This window comes from Sorex araneus, chromosome 5 (assembly GCF_027595985.1).
Source record: "Sorex araneus isolate mSorAra2 chromosome 5, mSorAra2.pri, whole genome shotgun sequence".
Lineage (NCBI taxonomy): Eukaryota > Metazoa > Chordata > Mammalia > Eulipotyphla > Soricidae > Sorex > Sorex araneus.
The window spans coordinates 39,889,138-39,914,175 of record NC_073306.1 but is presented as its reverse complement, the minus strand read 5'-3'; the positions used below and the strand labels follow the sequence as shown (position 1 = coordinate 39,914,175).

The 25,038-nt window shown below is 53.1% G+C and overlaps 2 protein-coding genes across 4 annotated transcripts in view; both read right to left on the bottom strand.

Annotated features, from left to right (window-relative positions):
* OSCP1 (organic solute carrier partner 1) overlaps positions 1–14,103 on the bottom strand; it is a 28,133-nt gene extending 14,030 nt beyond the window's left edge. Inside the window, exons 1-3 of one of the 2 annotated variants that reach the window (XM_055140295.1) lie at positions 13,905–14,103; positions 7,899–7,928; positions 3,377–3,531 (exon numbers count right to left, since the gene is read on the bottom strand). In XM_055140295.1, coding sequence (XP_054996270.1) covers positions 3,377–3,531; positions 7,899–7,928; positions 13,905–14,016 — 297 coding nt within the window. In that variant the 5' untranslated portion in view covers positions 14,017–14,103. The remainder of the gene's footprint in view (positions 1–3,376; positions 3,532–7,898; positions 7,929–13,904) is intronic. The other variant, XM_004614244.2, reaches the window with a different exon arrangement.
* A 4,993-nt stretch (positions 14,104–19,096) lies between these two features.
* Positions 19,097–24,691, bottom strand: MRPS15 (mitochondrial ribosomal protein S15). Of its 2 annotated transcripts, none has more exons than XM_012933979.2 (8): positions 24,449–24,691; positions 24,255–24,299; positions 23,314–23,389; positions 22,591–22,639; positions 22,064–22,148; positions 20,927–20,985; positions 19,458–19,649; positions 19,097–19,255 (listed from the first exon to the last, which is right to left on the bottom strand). In XM_012933979.2, the coding sequence occupies exons 1-8, from the start codon at positions 24,567–24,569 to the stop codon at positions 19,115–19,117; spliced, it is 768 nt and encodes a 255-aa protein (XP_012789433.2). In that variant the 5' UTR covers positions 24,570–24,691; the 3' UTR covers positions 19,097–19,114. The 2 variants fall into 2 exon arrangements, with proteins under 2 accessions (XP_012789433.2, XP_054994925.1); XM_055138950.1 differs by having other exon boundaries at positions 24,255–24,294; positions 24,447–24,690.
* Between the last annotated feature and the right edge of the window lie 347 nt (positions 24,692–25,038).

Sequence of the window (25,038 nt, the reverse complement as noted above, 5' to 3'; positions counted from 1 at the left end):
CCTCACATTTCTGAAATGAAAATATATATATTTTTTGGTTTTTGGGTCACACCTGGCGATGCACAGGGGTTACTCCTGGCTCTGCACTCAGGAATTACTCCTGGCAGTACTCAGGGGACCATATGGGATGCTGGGATTTGAACCCGGGTCAGCCACGTGCAAGGCAAACGCCCTACCCGCTATGCTATCACTCCAGCCCCAGGGAAAGTGTTTTTTTTTTTTTTTTTTTTTGCTTTCCAAAAGGAAAAATAAACCTCAGGAAACAGGCCCAGGGATATTGATCAGGGGGGAGGGCGCCTGCCTTGCAGGTGTGAGTCTGAGGGACTATTTCTGGCTCAGGAGAGACCTCTGGCAGTGCTCAGGGGATTCTAAGTGGTGCTGGGATCAGCCACATGCGAGGCAAGGGCCTTTGCCCCATCCCTGTACTATTTCTCTGGCCTAGCACTGTCACTATTTTTTTTAAAAAAATATTTTTTAATGAATCACAGTGAGATAGACCTTACAAAGCTGCTCATACCGTGTCCTAACACCCATCCCTCCACCCGTGCACATTTCCCAGCACCAGTGTCCCCAGGTTCCTCCCATCATCACCCACCTCCACCCCCCACAGCCTGCCTCTATGGCAGACACTTCCCCACCCCCCTCTCTCTCTCTGTGTCTCACTTACCCACCTCCCTCCCTCTCCCCCTCTCCTTTTGGGCACTGTGGTTCGAAATACTAAGATTATTATGTATATCCCTTTATCTACTTTTAACACTCAGTTCTTGTCCTGCGTGATCATTTCCAACTATTATTGTCATACTGGTCCTTCTCTGTCTTACCTGCCCTGCACCCCACACACACTTGTGCTAGACACCCCACACACACTTGTGGTAGATTCCAACCATTGACTAGTCTTCCTAGTCCCTGTCTTCCCTGGCCTTGAATATTAGTCTTCTTCTTCTTCTTTTTTTTTTTTGTATCCCACACATGAATGCAGTCATGCTAGATCTGTCCCTTTCTTCTGACTCATTTCACTCAGCATGACACTCTCCATGCCCCTTCATTTATAGGCAAATTTCATGACTTCATTTTTCCTGGTGACTGTGCACTATTCCATTGTGCCATTGTTTCTTTATCCATTCCTCTGTTCTTGGGCACTCAGTTTGTTTCCAGATTCTATTACTGTCACCATTTTGACATGAACTAATGTCCCTATTCCATTCTAATTTACTTGTCTTCCCCAGCGTCCTCTTTCTGACCCAGGACACAGAGCTACATGGGTCGCCAATTTCCTCTTGGCTTCTCGTGGCTCTGACAACTTCTCTGACCTTCCCTGACCATTTTGAGTTCTAGCCAGGCGTTTCTTCACATGATCTGCTAGTGGTGTTTATGTTTCCCTCCCAGTTAGACTGAGTTTGTGTGTGTGAGGGGTTTTAAGAAGGAACTCTGAGTCAACTTTCTGTCCTTACTACATACCTACTACCAACATGTTTTTGTCACTCTTTAACTTTTTTCTCTTTTCTTTCTAGCTAGAGACCCCAGACCCGATGCTGTAGGTGCAGGGGTGGCAGTGGGGATCAAGCCCATGGCCTCACACTGGCTCCGGGCGCTCCTAAGCCACTGGGCCATCTTCCAGGCCCTGTATAGGCCAATATAGCCATCGGGATGGCCTCAGCAGGGCTGGCCACATGAGGCTCCACAAGCTCTTGCCAGGCAAGTGCCTTAAGCCAGTGAGCCAAGCTCCAAGCCCCTTCTTGTCACTCTTGATGCTGACCTGGATCACCTTGGCTGAGGTCGCATTTACGGGGACTCTCTTCTGGCAAGTGAACTACTACCCCCTGCTTTCCATGCTGCCCTCTTTGGGGGAGGCTGTTCATGGTTACATGCACCCAGCAGGTGGGGCACTGGGGTGTTGGGCCAGGAGGTGGCTCAGCGTGAAAGCACAGGCCTCGCATGTAGGAGCCCTGGATTCCATCCCTGGCGCCCCTTCTTCCCTCCACACTGAGAATTGAGCTATGTGCTCATGCTCCCCTTCTTTGAAGGTAGAGTATGCATAGAAATTATTTGGAATTCTTTTGAACAAAAGCTTCTCAAATTTGCCTATTCTTTGACATTTATTTGAATGATTACTTTTTTTTTTCCTTAGGGTTTTTTTTTGGCTTTTGGGCCATGCCCAACTGTATTCAGAGCTTATTCCTGTTCCTTGTGCTCAGGGATCACTTCTGGTGATGCTTATGGGACCCTGGGCAATTCCGGGTATCAAACCTGGCTGGCCATGTGCAAGGTAAGCACCTTACCTACTAGATTTTCTCTCTCTAGCCCCTAGAATGATCACTTTTCTTTCTTTTTTTTTTGGGGGGGGTCACATCTGGTGATGCACAGGGGTTACTCTTGGCTCTGCACTCAGGAATTACCCCTGGCGGTGCTCAGGGGACCATATGGGATGCTGGAATTGAACCTGGGTCGGCTGCGTGCAAGGCAAATGCCCTACCCGCTGTGCTATTGCTCCAGCCCCATGATCACTTTTCAAATCAGAGTAAACCATTTTTGTTTCTGTTTTTGGGCTGGCAGTGACCCCAAAATTCATAGCAGTGGTGGGAAGACCATGAGGTCCTGGAGATTCACGCAAAGCATTAGCTTCAGCCCCTGAGCTGTCTCCAGGGCACTCTAGTAACTACTTCCCAAGGGAGCAGATGTCTTCAGAGAAACGGCTCAGTGGGCTGGAGTACAGGCTTCGCAGGTAGGAGCCCCGGGTTCTACCCCTGGCACACTCAGTCCTCAGAGCTCTGTGCAGGACCAGCACTCGAGCACGGCTGGGCATGGCCCCCAAACACACAAACAGAAATAGATATGTTCACATAGTAGGCAAGGGCTGAGGCGTTCTACATGTGTTTTAAGTCATGCTTGCTTTGCAGAGATGAGAGGAAAGCAGAATGAGCGTTTTTAGGGCCAGGTGCTGGTACTGGGTGAGGTTGTTCATTAACATGGGCATGGAGACCATCAATCCCTTTGGGCACATGGAATGACATAAACAACAGAGGTTGGTGTGGGTGTCTTCGGGGATCCAACTCAACTGCTGAAACTCAGTAACAACAAATAATCAGGCACTCACATGTGCCTGATTTAATTTTTTTTTTTTTTTACTTTTTGGGTCACACCCAGCGATGCTCAGGGGTTACTCCTGGCTCTGCACTCAGGAATTACCCCTGGCGGTGCTTGGGAGGCCATATGGGATGCTGGGGACTGAACCCAGGTCAGCTGAATGCAAGGCAGATGCCCTCCCCATTTAATCAAGGAGCCATTGCATGCATGATCTCATTGGTCTGTGATCACCCTCAGAAGGCTCGAGAAATGCCTTGGCTCTGCCAAGAGGCAGCGGCCATTGTGTGCTCACCTTGTCCATGCTGGCCTGGTTCAGTCTCATGATGGAGGAATGGGCCAGGCGGTCGTAGACGGTCCTCAGGGCCTTCTTAGAGTACAGCTCCTGGGGCTTAAATAATTCCTCCATAAACTTCCGATTGAACATGGTGGAGATGATGTCATTGAGAACTGCAGAGACAGGAGAGGAGCGCTGAGCCGGACCCCGGAGGGTTTCATTCAGACATGCTCTGTTCGCTAATGGGTCGACCCCGGAGGGTTTCATTCAGACACGCTCTGTTTGCTAATGGGTCGAGGGGCCAGGCCTGTGCAGCGGGAGTGGGAGGCGGATGCACTTGGGGAGACACGGACCCTGGGGAGAAACGGCACCACTGTCCCTGCTCTGATGGAAGTACAGGCTCAGAGTGCGTGAGAGAGCATTCGGCAAACATAACGGGGACAACAGAGAGCGTGCTGTGCTGCAGGAGTCCCTCTCATGCCCCATCGCCTCGCGGGATGACAGGAGACGCTTCCTCCTTCCTGAAGAAAGATTCCCCTTAGTGTTTCAGGTTACATCTCCAATTTAAAATGGGAAAAAAAAATAACGTTCCTTTTTGTAGTTGTTGTTGCTGTTATTATTAAAAATATCTGCCACACGGGAATGGAGAGATAGTACAGGGAGTAGGACAGTCGCCTTACATGCAAACTGCATGCAGGTTCAATCCCTGGGACCATATATGACCCCCCTGGCCCCACCAGGAGTGATCCCTGAGCATGGAGCCAGGAGCATCCCCTGAGCACCACTTGGGTGTGACCCCAAAACAAACTAAAAACCACCTAAAACATTTTATGGGGCTGGAGAGACAGCAAGGTGTGGAGGGCGCTTGCCTTGCACACCTTGCACACGGGCAACCTGGCGTCCTGGCAGAGCTAGGAGGAAACCATGATCACTGCCAGGTGTGGCTCCCAAACAGATAAACGAAACTATAACATTTTAACTTAAAATTAAAAAGCCTGGGTGGGAGAGATAGAACAGGGGTGAAGTGTTTGCCTGGGTTTGATTACGGGCACTGCCGGGGTCCCCTGAGAGCTGCTAGGATGACATGACGTGCCTGGCATACAGATGACCTCTGAATACAGGTTAGGAGTAAACACTGGTCTCACAGCTGGGTCTGGCCCCCCAATCAAACAAAAAAGATTTTTTTTTCTTTTTGGGTCACACTCAGCGATGCTCAGGGGTTACTCCTGGCTCTGCACTCAGGAATTACTCCTGGTGGTACTTGGGGGACCATATGGGATGCCGGGGATTGAGTCCAGGTCAGGCACGTGCAAGGCAAACGCCCTACCTGCTGTACTATCACTCCAGCCTCAGAAAAGAAAATTTCAAAGGAGTGGGACCAATAATGGTAGTTGACTTTATTTTCATTTTCCTTTCAAAACATTGTAAGGCACGAAAATGTGTAAATCGGTAACTGTACCCTCACGGTGATTCACTAATTAACAAATAAATTAAAACAAACAAACAAACAAACAGACAAACAAACAAACAAAACATTGTAAGAAAGCAGACAATTTGCCCGCTGATTAGAGATGCAATGATTTCTGATGTTTCTGCAAGTCACACACTTCACACTTGCCACATTTCCCCAGCTCCTTATTTCTATATTTCATTTCCAGCACTGACAGCACACTGTACTGATACATCCATGTCGGTCAAATGGAAACTTCCCACAGAAGGTCCATGGAGGACACAAACTTAAGCATCTGTGATTCTAGTTCTGCTTCTCCTCATACGTGTCAATGTCTCTACTACTCAAATAATATTTGGGAGCGAAGGAAAGCTACTGATATAAGAAATAGGAGCAGGTATGGCTGGATAAGATTCTTCTTACTTATATGTTTGTATGTGGGTGTGGGTGGGGTTAGGGACGCTTCCCAGATGTGCTCAAGGCCCAGGGGTCACTGCAGGCAATGCGGTGGTGCTCAGGAAGGCAGGAGGAACCAAGCTTAAGTCCTCTTCCATGTCAGGCCTGAGCCCTACTCCTCTGAGCTACGTCCGGAGCCCCTAATTGTTCTGACTGGAGACTGTGTAAAATGAACACAGCTGCAAGAATACAGCCTCCAACCATACAGCAGATCTCGAAAGAGTGAGTCTGAAAACTTGTCCAGACTAGTGTCGACTGGGGAGAAGTATCAGAGAAGAAGAATTCAAGCTGAAGGAGCCCCTTCGCTCTGATTACGTTCGTGTTTGCCAACGGCTTCCGTTCATTTAGGTGCTAAGTTATTCCCTCTGGTCTTGGAGCCTGAGCAGGAGGTAGGCGTCTTAGGCCCAAATAAGTCTGTTCTAAAAGAAGGAAAACCCCCGAGGTGGTTGTTAGTCATTCTGGCAAAGTAAAAAGCAAACGCGGAGCATTTCCGCAGGGACTTAATAAACTATAGATCATCACAGTTCCTGCACAGGAACAGCCAGAAGGTCCCCTGCCGGAAAGGAAACACAGCAGGCCCTGTCCCTGCAGACACAATGGTCCCCAAAGAGGACAGAGGGCTTCACCTGGGGGCCTGCGGCTCAGGGCTCCCCCCCATAAGTGCGAGTCTTTGAAAAGAAAAACTGGGGCACCAATAACCCCTTCCTCCTGAGCTTCAGTCACGCCGCCTGGCGAAGGCAGGCCTACCTGCCAAGAGCAGACTCAAGCCAGATCCAGGCACTGAGAGGAGGAAACGACCTGGGCCTGGAGAAGCCGCCCACGCAGAGTTACGAATCGGAACTTGAGAGGTGAAGCTTAGAGCGGACCTGTCAATCTGCCCCAGTGTGGGTTTCCGCACTCCTGTGAGCTCTGCCTCATCTCAGTGGGCAGGACCGTGCGTGGAGCCAGCGTAAGGCCAAGGTAGCAGGCAGGGGGTAAGGACTAGTGATCGCAGGTGGTGCCCTCGAGGGCTAGCCACAGAGGTCTCCACACCCAGGCCTCCAGGGTCACTGTGGTCACTGTTGGCGTAGTGACCTCAGCTTCTTTCTGATCACTGTTTTTTTTTTTTAAATGTGTATGATAAATTGCAAGGCCCCAAGGCAAAAGCATTCCAAATCCGCACACCTCCCTGAGATCCTGCTGTCAAGAGGGGGGGGTCTCAAAATTGCTCAAGATCAGTGGCACGGGAGGGTCGTGCAATGGAATCATGCAGAGCATCAAGCACTTCAGCTGGATTCTCCTTTTGGGCCTGGCCCGAGGAAAGGATTCTCTCGAAAGCAACTGAGGGCTCACCAGCGAGCTCACGGGAACATGCAGTTCATAAATCAGCGCCAAAGAGAGAAACTCCCACGCCTTGATGGACCCTGTTTTGCTTCCTGGCTTAAGCTCCAGTGCCCAGGCTTAGATACTTTCCCAGCGTGTTTTCATGTAAACCCCATGGCCAGCACCAGTGGGGGTCGTCTGGCCGGTGTGATGGAACTAGAACTTGGGTGAGACTTACAGGCACATGCACGGGCGGGGTGAAGCTGTTCTCCTGAGAGTGTGTAAGTCAGTCCACCGGTGGTAAATCATTAAAATGTGACCCTACCAAATCGCACAACTCAGATGATTAGGAAAACCAAGACGCAGAGAGACTAAGTCTCCAGGCCTCACTGCAGCGGGTGCTGACTCTGATGCCCGTGCTCTCAGTGGATGCACAGTGCTCGCTTTCTCAGCGGATCTGGTATGCAGACAACATTTGGAATACAGCGACGGATGACCAGTGACATGCACAAAGTGTACCCACACGTCAGACAGCGGGAGGGGTGGCCAAGGCCTGGGAGTAAGGCCAAGGCTGGATTTGGAGACAAGGGTGGCTGTTTGGGGAGCTTGCGGGGAGGGTGGGGAGAGGCCTTCGCTGCATGCACCCTTTCATGCCCTCCACCCCGGGCCTGGCAGCCATGCACTCACATGCGCCCGATTGCTCCTGGCTGCTCCACAGTCTCTCAGGGTGCTCGGGAGAGGGGCACGGGGGAGTCACTGGGGTTGAAGTTCAAGGTTTTTGTGACCTGATAACTATCTTCCACGGAACAGGACAGACAGGATCACTGACCCAGCTGTCCTGAGAAGCCTGCTCTGACCGAGGGACCAGTGTCTCACATGATCCTCTGGTCAGAGTTTGCTTGACTTTCCTCCTCTACATTGTCTCTATTTAAGAAAGACAAATATGTAGCCAGTGTCTCAGCAAAAGAGAGAACTTAGGCCTCTTTTGTTTTTTTGGAGGGGGGAGCTCCTAAACGATGCTCAGGAGGTCTAGCGGGGCCCACTGGTGATCCTCAGCCAACAGAGTGGTCGGTCCAGTGGGAGGGCCTGAGAATGAGATGTTGTTGGGGCCCTGCAGTGCTGGGGGGTACCTAGGGCCCCTCAGTGGTGCTGAGCCCAGAAATGCAGCCCTGAAGTGCTGGCACCTGAACCCACACCGGAGGCAGGACTCTCTAATCCCTGTGCTTCCTCCTGGCCCTTTATGCCTCCTTTTTCAGCGAATCACTGAGTCACAGACACGGGGTGGGGGGAGCCTGTGGTGCAGACCGAATGCATGCGGCCCCGCGTGCGTACCTCGTTTTCTGTCCACCTCTGTCCATTCATCTACAGGAAGCATACAAAGAGAAAACACCGGTCCATGAGGCGAGGGCATCGTTTTCACAGGGGCTTTTATATACCACTTCCAGGGAGGCCTGCCCAGGAGGCTTTATTTTCATGTTTGTGCTTATGCCCTCCCACTGGAAACTCTCGAGAGGACGCTGGGTAAGTATCTGCCTCGGGGAAGGACGCCAGAAAGACTAGCTCCCCTGGGTGCATCCAGAAAGGCCGAAAGCCAGTCGTGAAGAACGATGGAAACAAGGTGGAGAGCCCCAGAAGAGCAGGAGACAAAACAATCTCTTCTTGTTCCACTCGAGTTTTAAATTTTGGGGTGGGGACAGGGGTTTGGGCCATACTTGGGGGCAAGGTGGTGCTAGGGACTGAGCTGGGGTTGGCCACATGCAAAGGGAGTTCCTTAACCCCTGGATTTTCTCTTTGACCCCATAACTTGAATTCTTCCTCTTCCTCCTCTTCCTCTTCTTCCTCTTCCTCTTCTTCTTCTTCTTCTTCTTCTTCTTCTTCTTCTTCTTCTTCTTCTTCTTCTTCTTCTTCTTCTTCTTCTTCTTCTTCTTCTTCTTCTTCTTCTTCTTCTTCTTCTTTTTCTTCTTCTTCTTCCTCCTCCTCCTCCTCCTCCTCCTCCTCCTCCTCCTCCTCCTCCTCTTCTTCTCCTTCTTCTCCTTCTCCTTCTCCTTCTTCTCCTTCTCCTTCTCCTTCTCCTTCTCCTTCTCCTTCTCCTTCTTCTTCTTCTTCTTCTCTGTAACATTTTCTTTCTTTTTTTTTGCTTGTTTATTTGTTGGTCACACCTGGAGTACTGGTGATGGAACCTAGCTGCATGCAAGGCAAACCCCCTACCTGTTATACCACTGCTCTGCCCCCTATATTAGTATAACATTTCTTTTTGAGAGTAGAGTTGGGACTGCTGAAATAAGAAAAGCTGAACTTTGAGTTAAAACAAAAATAATTTGAGGCAATAGTACGGGGGTTAAGGTTCTTGCTTTGCATCTGACTGACCCCTGTTTGATCCCCAGCACCACATGGTACCCCAAGCACTACCACGAGAGACCCCCAGGTGGGCAGGACCCCCAAAATAAATTTTGTGGAACTTTAAAAGTTAAAATAAATTAAAAAGGGGGGGAAAGTTTATCTGTGCTTTACTTTTTGTTTATTTTGTTTTGGGACCAAGCTTGACTGTGCTCTGGGCTTACTCCTGGCTCTGCACTCAGGGACCACTTTGGGCTGGCTCAGGGGACTGCATGGGGTGCTGGGACTGAGCTGGGTCTGCTACATGCAAGGCAAGTGCCCTACCCACTGTACTATTTCTCTGGCCCTTGTGTTTTACTTTTTGTATATAGATAAGTGACTGCCATAGAGGAAGGAAGTATTGACAAGGAATTAAAGAGAGGAGGACAGAGGCATCCAGGGAGGTGCTGAGAGGGAACTAATGAGAAAAACATGCGTGGTGACAGAAACTGGGGAGAATGAAGGCCCTGGTTTTCACTGGGTTGGGACCTAGCTTTACTGCTTACCCGCTATATGATTTCAAGCAACTTATTTAACCTCAGTTTCTTCTGCAAAATGGGGATAGGTACCTCTTTCAGGACTGCTGTGGATAATATACACTGCTTTCACTCCAGCTTTGTCTCTTGTGGGCTATTGGACATCACTCATAAGGGATGGCAGAGGGCTGTTTTTCTTTCCTTGGTTTCCTCTTCCCCTCCAATCTAGAGAGGGAGATATTTCAATCTCAAGAAACCACTTCCAGATACACAGAGTTCTACACACTTAAGGATCACCTTGTGTGATTTGCCACTACATAATTTCAGAGGTAGCCTCTGAAATGGTTTGTTGTTTTTGTTTTTGGAACACACCTGATTGTGCTGAGGGCTTACTGACTCCTGGCTCTGCACTCAGGGACCACCAGGGAGACACACCGATGGCACTTGGGGGAGGGGCAGGGGTGATTTTAGTGCCAGGGATCGATTAGGCTCTTATACCTCCTGTTCCCCAGCTGTCTCACTGGTCCAAATGTCTGTCTGTCCTGAGACAGATACTGGCTTCTTTGGCTCACTGTCCGCATATCCTACCTTTCAGTGGCATTTGTTGAATAGGTGGTCTTGCCTGGTAAGCTTGTGGGAATTTGGAGAAGGAGAGTTTCTACCCTTGGAAGGTACATTTGGGAATAGGGGTGCTGCAAAGGGCTCACCATGTGGAGGGTAGTAACTGCTTCGGGAACTGGAGAATGCATGTCCCGCGGTGCCCTCCCACCGGCAGTGACGCTCAGCTCCAGCAGAGGGCGCCGTAGAGCTCCTTTCCTCCCCAGAATCCAGGGGACCGGGAAACCCCGTTTCTCCAGGTGATTAATTTGTGAGAATTTCATTTTCGTTATAATTTGAGTGGGAGGCAGGCCCAAAGCTACCTAGAGCCGGCTATTAAGATGGAACTGAGAAACATAACAGAACCTGACCATCATTTGGCTGCACCATACAGTAATCTGCATACCTGGGGGGGGGGGGGAATTGCTTAAGTGGTGAGAGGGATAGTACAGGAGTTAAGGCACTTCCCTTGCAGGCAGCTGACCCCAGGTTGGTCCCTGGCACTGTATATGGTCCTCAGAGCACCACCAGGGGTCGCTCCTGAGCCGGGAATAGCCCCTGATGGCTGCAGGGTGTGCTCTCCACCAGGTGCCCGGGCCCCCAATCACTAAAGAGTGCTAAGCCTGTTTCCCTCTCTGCAAAACAAGGGGTGTAAATAAAAGGCGATGCCGATCTGTGCATATTTTTAAGAGAACATGAGTGAGGTCAAGGCCGTTTTGACTAGTCTCGAGATTGCTTAAAAAGTGGGGGAACGTTCACTCTGCAACACTGCCAGCTTGCCCCACAAAGGACGCTTCCTGTCTGTTGGCGCCTGTGCGGCCTCTGCCGTGGGGAACCGCCGGCGCGGGGGCAGCAGGGCCTCCAGGAGACCACTTAGCTAGTGAGATAATGCAAGAGAGAAATAATTCTAGGAGAAGTGGCATTTCCACTCAAAGCTGCCACCCAGAGCAGTTTACCGTGTCTGGAATCTGCCAGGCCGCTGTGCACTGGCCTCTGTCAGAGCCCCGCAGCGGAACAGGGGCGGAAGCAATAGTGCACCGGGGAAGGTGCCTGCCTTCCACTAGGCCGACTGTGGTGGGGTCCCCAGCGATCAGTTGGTTCCCCACGTCCCACGAGGAGTGATCCCTGAGCACAGAGCCAGGAGTAAGCCATGAGCAATTACAGGGTGCAGCCCCCCCCCATACCCCCCCTCCCGCAAGTAAAAGTAATGGGATGGTTGGATGTTTCTCAGCTTTGGAAACCCCTGTTTTCTCAGTCTTCTATGTAACCTCATCTGCAGACTTTCAGGTCACCTCTTTCTATAGTCAGTGGGCCTACCAGGTATTTTCCAAATCGCTTTATCTCCTCTCAACCTTCCAATTCCCATGAAGTTTAGGATATAGTCCTCTTAGAATATCAGTATAGAGGGTCGGGGCAATAGGACCGCAAGTAGGGCACTTGCCCTGCATGTAGCCAAACCGGGGGCTGATTCCCTGCATCCCATATGGTCTCCCAAGCACTGCCAGAAGTTCCTGAGACAGAGCTAGGAGTAAGTCCTGAGTACCACCAGGTGCAACCCCTACCCCTCATGCTCCCCATCCCCCCCCAAAAAAAATAGAATGTTAGCAGAGTATGTTCTAACATATTGGCTGAGCATCAACCTTGGATCACAAAGATTTGTGTTTTAATCCTTTCCCTCTTCCTTTTTTGCCAGCTGTAAAACCTTGGGCAAACTGGCCTTAGTTTACTTCATCTGTAAAACGGGGATAGAAGCATTACTAATATAAGACTGCTGTGGGGATGAAGGTATTTCTAAGTCCTTCATACCCGGGAAGTGCTCCATAAATGCTTGCTGCTCTCAGTATTAGGAAAATAAGTCCTTTAGTTCTAGAGTCACTGCCAAGCTGGACTGCCCAGTCCTCCCTCCAGACCAGGGACAGGACCTTTTTCTGCTAAGGGCCACTGGGATGTTTATAACATCATTTTTTGGGCCATACAAAACAGGCAGATGGGCTGTGGGTGGCCAACGAGAAGCATATATGTCTGGCCCATCAGGGACCAGAGCCAGGCCACAGGAAGTCAAGGCTTTCTCTGGCCCGCGGGCCAGACCTTCCCCACTCTGCTCTAGTGAATGCACAGACAGACATCTCAGCTGGCACTGGGAGGAACACGGGACCTAGGAAAGAATGCAGGAACGTTCTAAAGTCCCCTATAACCCCCAAGCCTAGGGCTGTGGAAGACAAAGGAAGGCCATGTCCTGTGTCCTGCCCAGCCCTCTTGAGAGACACGCCTGCTGCTCGGTGTGTCACCCCACCCCATCATCACAGCTTTGCTGTAAGATATGTATAATTATTCATGCTTGAAATTCACAGAAGTATGTATACACGTATATTCCTGGGGGGTGGGGACCGTACTTGACTGTGCTCCGGGGTCACTTCTGGTGTGTTCAGGGGACCATGTGATACACTGAGAATCAAATGGGCCAGTGGCTTGCAAGTCAAGTAAGTGCCTTAAACCCTGTATTATCTCTCTGCTTTCCCGATCTTAATATATATATATTTTTATATAGCAGCCTCGTTCAGCAGAGCTTGGGGAGAGGGACCCTGGGGCCAACCCACCCATGGCTTGGCAGTTGGTGTTATGCTGTGCAGAGCAGGGGTGAGGGTGGGGAGTGCAGGGCCAGAGGTGACAGAGAAGGAACTCAGAGCCTGGCACATGCTCGGCACGTGCTCTACCTATTTAGCAATACTCCTGGCCCCTGACTATTCCCTGTGTATGGAAGGAGAAACTGGTTTATAGACATCACACAGCTAGTTAACTTAACAAAGCTGGGGCTGGGACTCATTTATGACTCCCAAGAGTGTGTTCTTGGTTGCTAGTTTACACGGTCTTCCAAGGAGCAGGTGACTCATACAAGAGCCACCACCGGTCAGCAACCTGGTACTGTTAGCCCAAACAAAATCACATCTCCGGGTAAAGAGAAACCTCTTGCGGGAGAAAGAGCAACATAACATACAAAAGAGCCAATTCAGGTCATCTGTTCAACCAACATTTGCTGAGCCCCAACTGAGTCTGGTGTAGGCATTAGTTAGGTGCTGGGGTAGAGGTGCACCGGGCTGAGTATGGTGATCACCATGTGGTGCTCAGGGGCTACTCCTGGCTTACTGCTCTGGGGTCCCTCCCTAGGGTGCTCAGAGCCCTCTCGTGGTGCCAGAGATCACACAGGGGCAGTCCTGCATGCAAAACACGTGTTCAGCACTCTGATCTGTCTTGGTCCTGACTCCTCCCTAGGTTTTTCCATTTATCTATTATTCCAGATTCCCGCCCTTCCGAAATGAGCGGGAGTGTTCTGCAGCTGATGAAGGGAGAGACCACGGTAGGAAGGAGACTCAGAACCAGCAAAAGGCGCGTTGTCCGGGTCAGCAGGAGGCGCGGCTACTTTTGGGCTCAACCGGTTATCAAGAGACACGGGGACAGGTGCCATCGCTCCAGTTTGAGGGGGCAAGGAAACTGGGTGAGGATGTTAGGTACCCTACCAGGACCAGCAGGGACAGTTGGTGCTCCTTTTGTAAAAGGGGAATCTGACTCTTGAGGGCCTCTGACCCTAGAACGCAGACTGCGGCGGTGTGGACGAGCACAGTGTGGGCGGATGTTGGTCAGTGGGCCAGCCAGGGGTCTGGCTAAGGATCCTGGCTAGGCTGCGGGCCGCGGGTCTGGCAGTAGGTGCCAGGTGTGGGGTCAGGGCTGTGGCCGCGGGTAGGCAGTGAGCGCCGGGTGAGGGGTCAGGGCTGCAGGGTGCGGGTCTAGCAGTGGGCACCAGGTAAGGGTTGGGGGCTGCGGGCCGCGGGTCTGGCTCTGGACTGCGGGCCGCGGGCAGGCGGTGGGCGGGCAGGGGCCGGGCGCTTCTCACCTTTGCGGGCCTTGTCTCCGGGGATGTTCTGGGCCCGCAGCCGCTGATCCAAGATATAAAGCATCTCCCCGCCCAAGTTCAAGAAGAGCAGCGGAAGAGTGCGCACCGACATGGTGTCGGGAGCAAGAAGCGTGGGAGACGTACCCAGGATGAAGGCAGAGACCCCAGGTCCCAGCAAGCGCGTCTCTGGGGCCTGGTTGCTAAGGCAACGTGGAGAGAGGAAAAGCAGCCAATGAGCAGGCTCCTTGTTGGGAGGCGCCCAGGAGCGAACGCTTATTGGTCCGAATGGCTGAGCCCTGTGGGCGAATTGGCTCGGGCTGTGAGCGCGGGCCTCGAGTTTCTGGCGTTCTGGGGACCACCCTGATGGGCTGGGTTATGCTCGCAGCCCCTGGGAGCGTGGCAAACTCGGCTAAACATCTTTACAGCCGCCTCTGGCCGACGGGGTTGGTTTGCATCACGGCCCTGCTCTTTTTAGCAGGGGTTTGGGGCAGGTGATTTTTGTTGTTGTTTACACCCGGCGATGCTCGGGGGTCTCTCCTAGCCCTGCGCTCAGGGGCCACTCCTGGCCGTGCTGGGGGACCATGTGGGATGCTGGCGATCGAACCCAAGTGGGCCTCGTGCAAGGAAAACGCCCTCCCCGCTCCGGCCCCATGGGCAGGTGTTTTGATTGGCTTGGGTGTTTTATTTTTTGGGTGGGGGCACCCTCAGCGGTGTTGGGTTTATTTCCAGCTGGGAGCAGAAGGAGCTACAGAGCTAGGGGACCTAGTGGTGCTGCGGATTGAATCTGGGCCGCTTCCTGACTGCAAAGCCTGCGCTGAACAGTCCTTTGAGCGTGGTCTTCATCCTCTTTAAAGTGGAGGTGATTGGGCTGGGGAGATAGTGCAGTGAGTAGGGCGCTTGACTTTCAGGTGGCACGTTGGTTCTGGGTTTATTCCCTGGCATCCCATCCATGTTTCCCGCTCCCCCTAAACCTCGGCCCCGCCCCCCCCAGCACCAGAGTAATTTCTGAGTGAAAAGCCAGGAGTTACCCCAGAGCACCTGGTTGTGCCCACCAAACCAAAATAAATAATAATAATAAAATGAAGGTAACATCCACTCTACCGGATTGCACAGAAGAATCTACATTGTAAAATGCTACTCTAAGTGCTTGTTGGGGTTTCTTCCTTAAAAGCTACTTGGAGAGAAGTGCCACCTGATCATGAGGCCTGCAGCCCCTGGAGGGTGTGAGGTGCCAGCTCTTGTTAGGCAGGCTCCCATTCGCACCTCCTCTTTTTTTTTTTTTTGGTTTTGGGTCACACCCAATGCTCAGGGGTCACTCCTGGCTCATGTACTCAGGAATTACTCCTGGCGGTGCTCGGGGGACCATATGGGATGCTGGGATTCGAACCTGGGTCGGCCGCGTGCAAGGCAAACACCCTACCCGCTGTGCTATTGCTCCAGCCCCCGCACCTCCTCTTTGAGGGAAGACTTGGAACTGCATCTTGAGTTCCAGGATACCTCCCCACTTTCTGCAGTATGTTTTAATTTAATTTTTGTCTTTTTTTGGGCCATACCTGTTGATGCTCAGGAATTGCTCCTGGCAATTCCTGAACCCGGGTCAGCTGCATGCAAGGCAACGCCCTACCCGCTGTGCTATTGCTCCAGTCCTGTAAATCCTAGTATTGCTAAAACCCTCTGCTCATCTTTCACTTCAGCCTTGAAACCTAAGTCTTGGACCCCTGGCTCTGCCCTCTGTCTTATTTTTCAAGTCACCAAATTACTTTTTCTCCAAAATCTTTGAGACATTTGTCTCTTATGTTTATATTTATATCACTGTGCTCCACTATTCTGTGGGGAAGGGTGTGTGGGTTCCCACTCATGCTCCACTGTGCCTAGCTTACGGCTGGCTCTGTGCTCAGGGCTTTCTCCTGTGCTCGGGGCGACCTTGTGAGGTGCTGGGAATTGAATCTGGGTCGATTTTGTGCAAGGCAAGCACCTTAACCCCTGTCCTGTCTCCCTGGCCTGCCCCTCTGTATTTCTGGTCTGTTCTGTTCGGGCTGTTTCAGAAGACAGATTCCTGTGCCATCCCTTCAGACCTCCCTGTCGGGGACATCTCACCTCGAGGGCGGTAACCTCCAGCTACCTTTCTGGGGACACAGCTGCTCCTGTCACCCCAAGTCAGTCACCTGCATGTGGGATAGCACCTCCTTCTCTTTGAGGAGATTCCTCCCGGAACTGCTGACACTTTACCCCGTGACTGCTTGGGATGGTGAACAAACTGAACTTGGGGTCTGGAGTCAAGGCAGATGTGGGCTTGAGCCGTAGGCCCTCCTCAGCAGTGACGTGAATTTGGCTGTTAAACTTCTCTGAGCCTCAGTTCTTTCGCAGTAACTGAGGACAAAAATGTCGGTATGTGCTGTGTGTGTCAAAGTGGCTTTGATGATGGATCATGTGCCTATGGCGGCATGAAAAACCAGGCGTTTCCAGCTGGGTCTGCTCCACTGCTGTGTTCCTGTTCTCTCTTCCCAACCTCTTTAAATGTTGGCAGCTGACGCTGGCCAGCTTATGTCCACTCACATGCCAGGTAAGTAGGTTTCCCTCTATTTCCGGAGGTGCTAGCTGAACGCTGCCTCTTCCTCTCTGAGCCTTTCACCGCATGTCTGGCTTGGCAAGACCCCAGACTCTTCCATCCTCACTTCCCTTTCCCCCTCAACTTCATCTACTCCTCCAGACTCCGGCAGTGCTCTCCGAGAACACCCTGGTGGGGCTACTTTCTGTGCACACCCCCCCCCCCCCGACAGTTGACTCACACCCATGACTTCAACCACTCTCTAAGCACTTTTTTTTTTTTTTGCTTTTTGGGTCACACCTGGCAATGCACAGGGGTTACTCCTGGCTCTGCACTCAGGAATTACCCTGGTGGTGCTCAGGAGACCATATGGGATGCTGGGAATCGAACCCGGGTTGGCCACATGCAAGGCAAATGCTCTACCCACTGTGCTATTGCTCCAGCCCCTCTCTAGGCACCTTTTTTTCCCCAGAGCTGGAACCCAGGGCACCACACATGCCAGGAAAGTGCTCTTCAGCCCTTTAGCTGCTGTCTAAATATGATTCTCAAACCTATCTACAGCTCAGAGCGCTATAAAACTCCAGCTTAAAATCCCAGCTACTCTTCGGGTATCACTTGACTACAGCTTTCTTCCTTTTTGCCTCAGTGGCTTCCCTTCTCATTCAGAATTGAGTCCGACGTCTTCCCGCTGAACTTTTGAGTATGGGCTCCATGTCTGTGTCCTTCTGCAAATGCATACGTGGAACCCGAACACCTAGCACGTTGATATCTGGCGTCAGGAGATACCGTGGGATTACATTTGGGACGAGGGGGAAAGCCCTTATGATGTGATAGATTTCTGTCCTTGGAAGAGAAATGGGAGGACAGAGTAAGAAAGCAGCCATCTGCAAGGCTAGAACACTTGAATCAGATTGGCCAGCACCTTGATCTTGGACTTCCTAACCTTTAGATTTGTGAGAAGAAAGATTTGTTGTTTAAGCCAGTATTTTTCAACTAAGGGCATCACTCCACACCCCAATATTCCAGAGGGGGCACAGGTGAAAAAATGCATCAAGGGTGGTGGGTTATGATATTAGGGGGTTAATTAGTAGGACAAAAGGCCTACAGGATGGAAACAAATTTGGTTGGGACCTGGCTGGAAAAACGCTGGGAAACACTATAAGCCCCTTTATTGGCATTTACGTGTGAGGGCGAAACCGATGCCATGACAAGCTGCAGCTAACATTAAGTCTCAGCTAGGCCTCAGTTTCTGTGTCCCCGGAACAGGACTAGCAGTTTCTCCTAGACTCCCAGTTGAGTAAAGTGCCTAGATAAGGAATTGGGCAGTTGGGTCTGGCTGGTCATGAGGGGTCACTGTACCCTCCTTAGAAACTGTTACTAACCATTGTCTAACTGCTGACCACTGTTGTAATAGGGCCGACGCTAAAAGCAGACCAGTCTATAAACTGCTCTTAACTCTGAACCCTATATAAACAGCTTGTGATTTGGAGTCGGGGTCCTTGTTAAGACTCCACTGCATTGGATGAGACTTGGACCCTAGTTCGAGCTAGCAATGGCTCGGGCTAGTAATAAAGTTCCTTTGTTTTTGCATTATTGTGTGTGGAACTGGGTTTCCCCATGACTGGGGAATCCAAAACTTGGGCACAACATATGGACCTGAACCAACACACTGCATGGGTGTTACTCCCATCTTGCCGCACTCACCCCTCCCATCATAGCTCTGCTTTGCTCACTCAGGTCTAGATACCTCTTTTTTTGGGAGGAGGGGGAGTAATTTGGGCCACACCTGACAGTGCTAAGGGCTTACTCCTGGCTCTTTGCTTGGGGATCACTACTGGAGGGGCTTGGTGGGCACTACGGGGTGCTGGGGATTGAACCTGGGTAGGCTGCATGCAAAACAATCACCTTACCCACTGTATTCTCTCCAGGTGGAACTGGTTGTTTTGATCAGATTTGCAATCTAAACACCAATACACGTGTTCTCCAAACAACAGATTACAAATTGCTTGACCATTACCACCCTGCTCCCTATCCCCACTGACTGACACACAGCCTTGTGGCCACACCTTTTGTTTCACAACCTGAAGACTGTGGCCTCCCTAGCGTGCACTATCTTGTCACCTCCCAGCTTCAGGCTCCCCACCAAGCTTTCTCCCCTCATGGCTCTCTGGAGACAGCACATGCTGGGGGCTTCCTGGCCTCCTGCCCGGAAACCCAGCTGCCATGTCTGCTAGTGAACATCCACCACCTGAAGATCAGGGTAGCAAGTCTGCAAAATCACGAAGTCTGGCCTCCACGTGACAGGCAGGTATCTCGGCTTCCTGTCGCTGCAGCCTGCCTGCCTGTACTGTGTGGTTGATGGCTTGACAACGATGCTACAAATATGCACAGCAGGCCTGCTCCCCGTGCCAGCCTGCCGCACCTCCTGGCTGTGTGCTGTCACCTGCATGAACATGCCCAGCGACGGGGAGATGTGCCCCTGAGTGCTGAGATGTGTGATGCTAACACCTTGTGTCCTCGGCATGGGTGAGGGCAGGGACTTGCCCTCAGACACCTGGGTCCCCCGGCTGAAAAGTGGGATGAATTCTCCTCAGGCCACCAGGGACCACACTCCCTCCCCTTGCTTGGGAAAACAAGGCAGAAAGACTGACGCCATCTGATTTTATTGGTCTTCTCGGCCTGCCTCGGGTTCGGGTTCGGCTTTGGAAGGGCTCTCTGGGTTCCTCAGCTTTTGTTTTTCAGCCTTTGCTGCAGCTTTCAAAGCCCTTTTTTGTTTCTTTAGTTTTTGAGTCTCCTGGAAAACCTGGAGATGGAGAGAGGCAGAGAAGGACTGTGAGCCTATGGAGGCGTGAGAGCCGCTTCCCCAGCCAGAGCCTGTCTCTGGAGCACACGGCCTTTGTACACCCAGTGCCACTGAAGATCCTGGGGCTCGCCGCACGCCGCTATGGGGAACAAGGCTACCCGCCTCCTGCCCTCCCCGAGAGAGACAGCAGCCTGGCCCGTACCCGGATGCACAGCGCCTTCTTGGTCAGCAGGCGGCGGTGGGCTTTCCGATGGTACTGAGGGGTGAAAGTGTACTCGATCCCCAGCACCCTGCATGTCTTCTCAAAGACCGCGTAGTTGGTTTCCCGGAGGTTTTTGAGCATCTTCTTCCTCTGGTCAATGCTCATCAGCAGAAAGCGCTTGTGGGCTTTGTCCTAGAAGACAGTGGGTGTCCCGTGAGTACCATAAATAAGGGGCGGGCCAGTTCCCAGCAGCCAACGAGGGGCAGGTCATGACACTTCCCAAGGGCGCCTGGCAAATACTAGTGTAGCACTGAGGAAGGTATTGTCATTCCCACCCGACAGGTGGGCAAAATAAAGGGGCAAAGGTGTTTTCTGATTCAGAAAAGACCTGAGTGGGGTGTGGGGGGAAGGGACCTGGCATGAGGTTTGGTCTCAGCCTAGTGGTCCAAGCCCGAATCTCCTGCTGTCTCTTCTGCAGCTCACCCAGTCAGCCGGGATGGACTGAAGGCTTGGTGCTCTCCCCAGAGCCACCCACAGCCAGGGCTACTCAGAAGCACCTCAGCAGCCGCTGGCGTTGCACACTCTAAATAGACAGACTTGGAGCTGCAGCTCTACCGGCTCCGGGGACACAGTGCTGGTGTGGTGTGGGCTCACGGACTGTGTGTTTATGAAAACCCTCAGTAGCTGCCTGAGTAGACAGCGCTGTGCCTGACTCTGAGAATACAGTCTTGGGGGAGGTCGAGGAGACAGTACAGGACATGGTACCCGCCTTGTTCGCAGCCACAATGGTGCAAACCCCATCCTGCATCCGGGTCCTAGCAGAGCACTAACAGGCATGGCCCTGGGTCACGAACCAGGTGTGCCCTCCCCGCCCCCCACAAGAAAAAGAAGATGGCCCTGGGAGTGACACGGCCCCATTTCAAGTCCCAGCACATCAATTCCTAGTGCTGTATCTTGCATTCACCTATCCCTGCCGGGTGATTTCTCTGAAACTGGGACAGAAAGACAGCCGCGTGAGCACAGTGAGCGGGAGTACATCAAGAACTTCCCGCGAGGCTTCACTGTGTCATCTGGCTGGGACCACCCGCCTTTGCAATCCTGCCCGCAGGTGCTATCAGGCCTCTATTTTGCAGATAAGAGGCTCAGAGTTGTGAAGTAACATCCTGAAGGTCACACAGATGGCTGGGGGAGGGGGTGGGGAGAGTGGCAAGCTGGGATTTGAAAATCTGGCCCCGTCTGTGTCATCAAGGAGAAGATCCCGAGCCCACCCTGCAGTCGGTCTTCTGGCCTTGCAGACACAGGACACCATCCCTGCACTCCCGTTTCTGGAGGGGAGCAGGAGGGCTGCATTATCCGCGTTGCAGCTGAGGGGCCCACCCTGCCGTGCGGCTTCTTAGACTGAGCCCTCCGCATCCCGCCTCCGTGCCCCTGGCTGAGGCCTTGGGCTGGGAGAGGTGACCAGGGTTTACCTTTCGGTGTTTCTGCATGTGCTCTTCATAACTGTGGATCTTGACGGTCAAAGCAACAACTGAAACCACAAACCACAGAAGTTGAGGACGAGGCTCAGAGGAAGGAAGGGCCCAGGCTTCAGTTATGTTTTAAAACCTCGAGGAATAAAAGTAAGTCTTACATAGCTAAGTTTTGGGACTGAGTGACTGTGGTCATTTTTGTTTTTTATTTTTGGTCTTGGGGCTACACCTGGCTATGCTTAAGGTATTCCCAGCTTGGTGCTGGGAGCAGGGGAGGAACACACGGTGCTGAGTCTTGAACCTGGGTCTCCTGCACGCAGAGCACGGACTCAGCTCTTTAAGTGCTCTCTCCAGCTCCTGGATTATTTTTCAAAGCAAAGTCCAAGGAGAGTCAGTTCCTCTATTCTACAAAGGTACATCTTCCAACCAACAAACCATACTAGCTGGCTGGAAGTTACATCTTTGTAAACGTGACATGCATTTCTGTTAAATTCAGGAGCTAGTCCAGGATGCACGCAATTGTGGTTACATCATGGTGGAGGCCCCAGAAAATGCACACAATGAGATTCCAAATTGTCAGTGGTGTTCCTCCTGCCTCTCCCCTTCCAGTGACCACCTCTATCTCTGTTCTCCACTAGCAAGTTTCCACAATGGTCAGTTCCCACTCATCTCCTGAAGTTCCAGAACAGCCTGTTTGGGGGTTGCTCTCCTCTGATTCCTGTCTGTACTGCAAAGATGCGGGCAAAGGCAGAAACAAGGCGTGCTAAGGGCAGCTGTCAACACAGTGACCTCCTCCTGCAAACACACTGAATTCTGGGAGCCCTGACTGAAGTTCGTGGAACCCAGGCCATGCCACACGGTCCCTGCACATGGTCTCCCTCCGCCAGAGAATGGAGCAAAGCGGACCCCGAGCACGACTGGGCTCCTGAGTTCAGAGGTCGGGAGCAGGAGCTGACACCAGCGCCAGCGCCACACAGCTCAGGACGCAGAGTCCAGCTGCTGTCGCGTGGGTTCCTTTCTTCTCCTGCTTCCTCTAGCCACACCACTGCCCTGCTGCAGCTCAGACAAGGGCCCCAGATCAGGGACCCACTAGGACACTCCCATGCACAGCCCCTCCCCAAGGGCCCCCTGACCAACTTCTAGCCTCCAGGGATCTGGTGTCTTCAGGGTTGGCCACAATCTGGCGCATCAGTTGCTCTGTCTTGATCTTCTTCTTCTCTTTCTGTTGAAGGTGAAGACAGAGAAACACTGAGGGTGGGGCTGACCACCTGCTAAGACCCTTCACACCTCCGAGGCCATGGCAACATCTGGCCCTCGGTCTAACCTCATGCTAGCACACCTGGGCATGCCTCTGGCAAACCAGAAGGCTCGTCTCATCTAGGTGAGCCCAGGGCCAAAGCCAGGGCAGAAATGACTTTTGGAAGAATGTCCCTGAAATGAGTACATTTAGTCAGGCAGTGGATGTTTACTGGGCACCTGCTATTGACCAGGTGCTTGAGGTACAATGGGGAAACAGGACTGTGCCCGTCCTCAATGCTCCATCTGTGGGTGTGGACAAGTGGATAGAGAATGACCATAGAACAAGAGCTGTGACTTGGGAAGTGTGGGTGGGAGGAAGCCCAGAGGAGGCTGAGGGAGGCAGAGGTTTGGCTCCGGTCGCTCACCTGGTTGGCCATTTCCAAAGACAACAGTTTTTTCACGACATCATCAACCCTATGGAAAAAGCAGAGCAATGAGAGAGAGAGAGAGAGAGAGAGAGAGGTGTGGGGCGGCCGCCAGACTGTGGTCTGCTCTGCGGTGAGACACACCAACTCCATCATCAGTTTCTTTCTCAAGGTCGCACTGCCCAGTGAGAGAGACTGCCCAGCTTCCACTACACTGGACAGGAGCAGAACAGAATGCTTTTGGCTGTGGCATCACTGAGTCTAGATTTAAATGCAGGTCTTTGGAGCTGTAGGAAATTAGGTAGCTTGATAATATATAAAATGGGGACACTTTCTTCTCTCATGGCTCTTTTCAATTTTTTTTTTTTTGGCCACACCTGGCAGTGCTTAGGGGACTGTATGTGGTGTTGGAGACTGAACTGGGGTTGGCCACTTGCAAGGCCAAGTGCTACCCCACTGTACAACCTCTGGGTCTCTCTCACAGGGCTTTTGTGAGGATCAAGAGATGAGGAAGCCTTCCGGGTGACCAATGGTATCCAGGGTCTTTACCCAGGGTACAAAAAAAGCAAGCAGCCGAGTTCCAAGAGCTCCCTCTGCCTGCTGGGCCTCTACAGTTCTCTGCCCACCTTGGAGGACACTGGCCAGAACTCACGGTCTTCCCCCTCCATGCCAGCCCTCCCGGGGCCCCCTGCCTCCTCCCCAGAGAGGTTTCTTCCCACTCACTGGTCAATTCCAGGGACGTTCTGGTAGTCCTTGAGCAGCGTGGAAGGGGCTGGGTCAGCATCATGGCTGGGCGGTGCTGTCAAGGGAGAGATGGGCAACCCCCCAGTGAGGCCTCCTGGCTCGCCCTCCCCGGCACTGCTCTTCCCACCCTCCCCTGCCTTCCAGGTCAACCCTGGACCCCTTGGGGCTTGGCTTCTTCTCTGCCAACCCTCGGGCACCCACCGTGATAATTCATGCTGGGAGTTGATGGCTTTTGCCACCACGACCCACCCTATTCCTCCCCCTTCCCCACCCCCCAAATTCTCCCGGGGATCCAGAAAGGGTCACTCCCAGTCTGGCCCATGGGCCAACAGGGAACAAAGGTCCTTCAGAAACACTCGCCGCTAGAATGCATGAGCAGAGTAAGGATGGGGAGGGCTGAGGACGGAGTCCCAGCTTTGGGGCACCTGAGATGGAAGCATCAAGCGGCGCCTGCAGGACACACAGGACAGGAAAAGACAGGAGGGAGCGGCACAGGAAGGTCGCCTCCCGTCAGACGCTGCTGACACCGCCGGCACCGACCCTTGGCTGCGGGCATCCTCAGGACGCTTTCCCCGCGCCCCCGCGGAACCCAGGCTCTTCTCAAACAGAAGATTCACGCTCATTTGGAGCAGCAGACGCTGCCCCGTGCTGCTCCCCTCGTCAAACCACCCCGCGGACAGACGGCCCTGCACGGGGCGCCCCCGGCACTGCCTCGGGCTCGCTCGGCTCCTCTCCACCCAGCACCGAGGCTCCTGCTCCCATGCTGCACCCGACCCGGGCTCGGTGACACGGTGCATGTGCGGGTTTGCCGTTTGGACGTCTGGGCAGCCCCTCACGCCCCCCTCCTGCGGCTCCACGTAACGCCCAACAGCCGGGTGGACGCCCAGCCTCCCGGCAGCCGCCCGAGCGAGCGCCCCTACCTGGCTTCTGGAGGGCATATCCGCGGGCTGCCTGGAGGAGGAGACCTGCAAGGAAGAGTCGCAGCTGCAGCGGGCGGGCGGCGCAGCCCCGACCCCGTGCTCCGGCTCCTGCGCGCTGCCCCCGGCCCGCCCGTCTCTCCCCGCTCTCGGTGCAGCACCGCCTCCGGCCCCAGCCCCGTCCGCGCGCGCCTCACCTCGGCCGTGCGACAGGAGGTCCCGCGGGGCGCACTCTCGGCCAGGCCGCCCCAGGACGGCCGCGTGGGCCAGAGCGGGGCCGCGGACCCAGCTCAGCGCCCGGCACGTCGCCCGCAGCATGGTGACCTTTAACCCCGGCGGTCGCGCCCGGGGGCCTCGGCGGCCTCTGCGGACGGGCTGGATCACATGGGCGCCGCCATGATGGCTCCGTCCCGGCCCGTCGGCGCAGTCGCGAGACTAGCGCAGAAGAACGTCGAGAACACGGATCGGGGGCGGAGCTCCACTCGCGGAACCAATAGGAGGGCGCGCGGTTCGGGCGCGGAACCAATGGGAGGGTGCGTGGTCCAGGCGCGGAGCCAATGGGAAGGCGCGCGGTCGCGGCACGCCGACTGGAGCGCTCGGCTCGGCTGCTCGCTAGCGGCGTGCGGTGCTGTCTGAATTTTTCCCTTCCCATTTTTTTTTTTCTTTTTGGGTTACGTCCCGCGATATATAGGGTTACTCCTGGCTCTGCACTCAGGAATTACTCCTGGCGGTGCTCGGGGGACCATATGGGATGCTGGGAATCGAACCCGGGTGGGCCCCGTGCAAG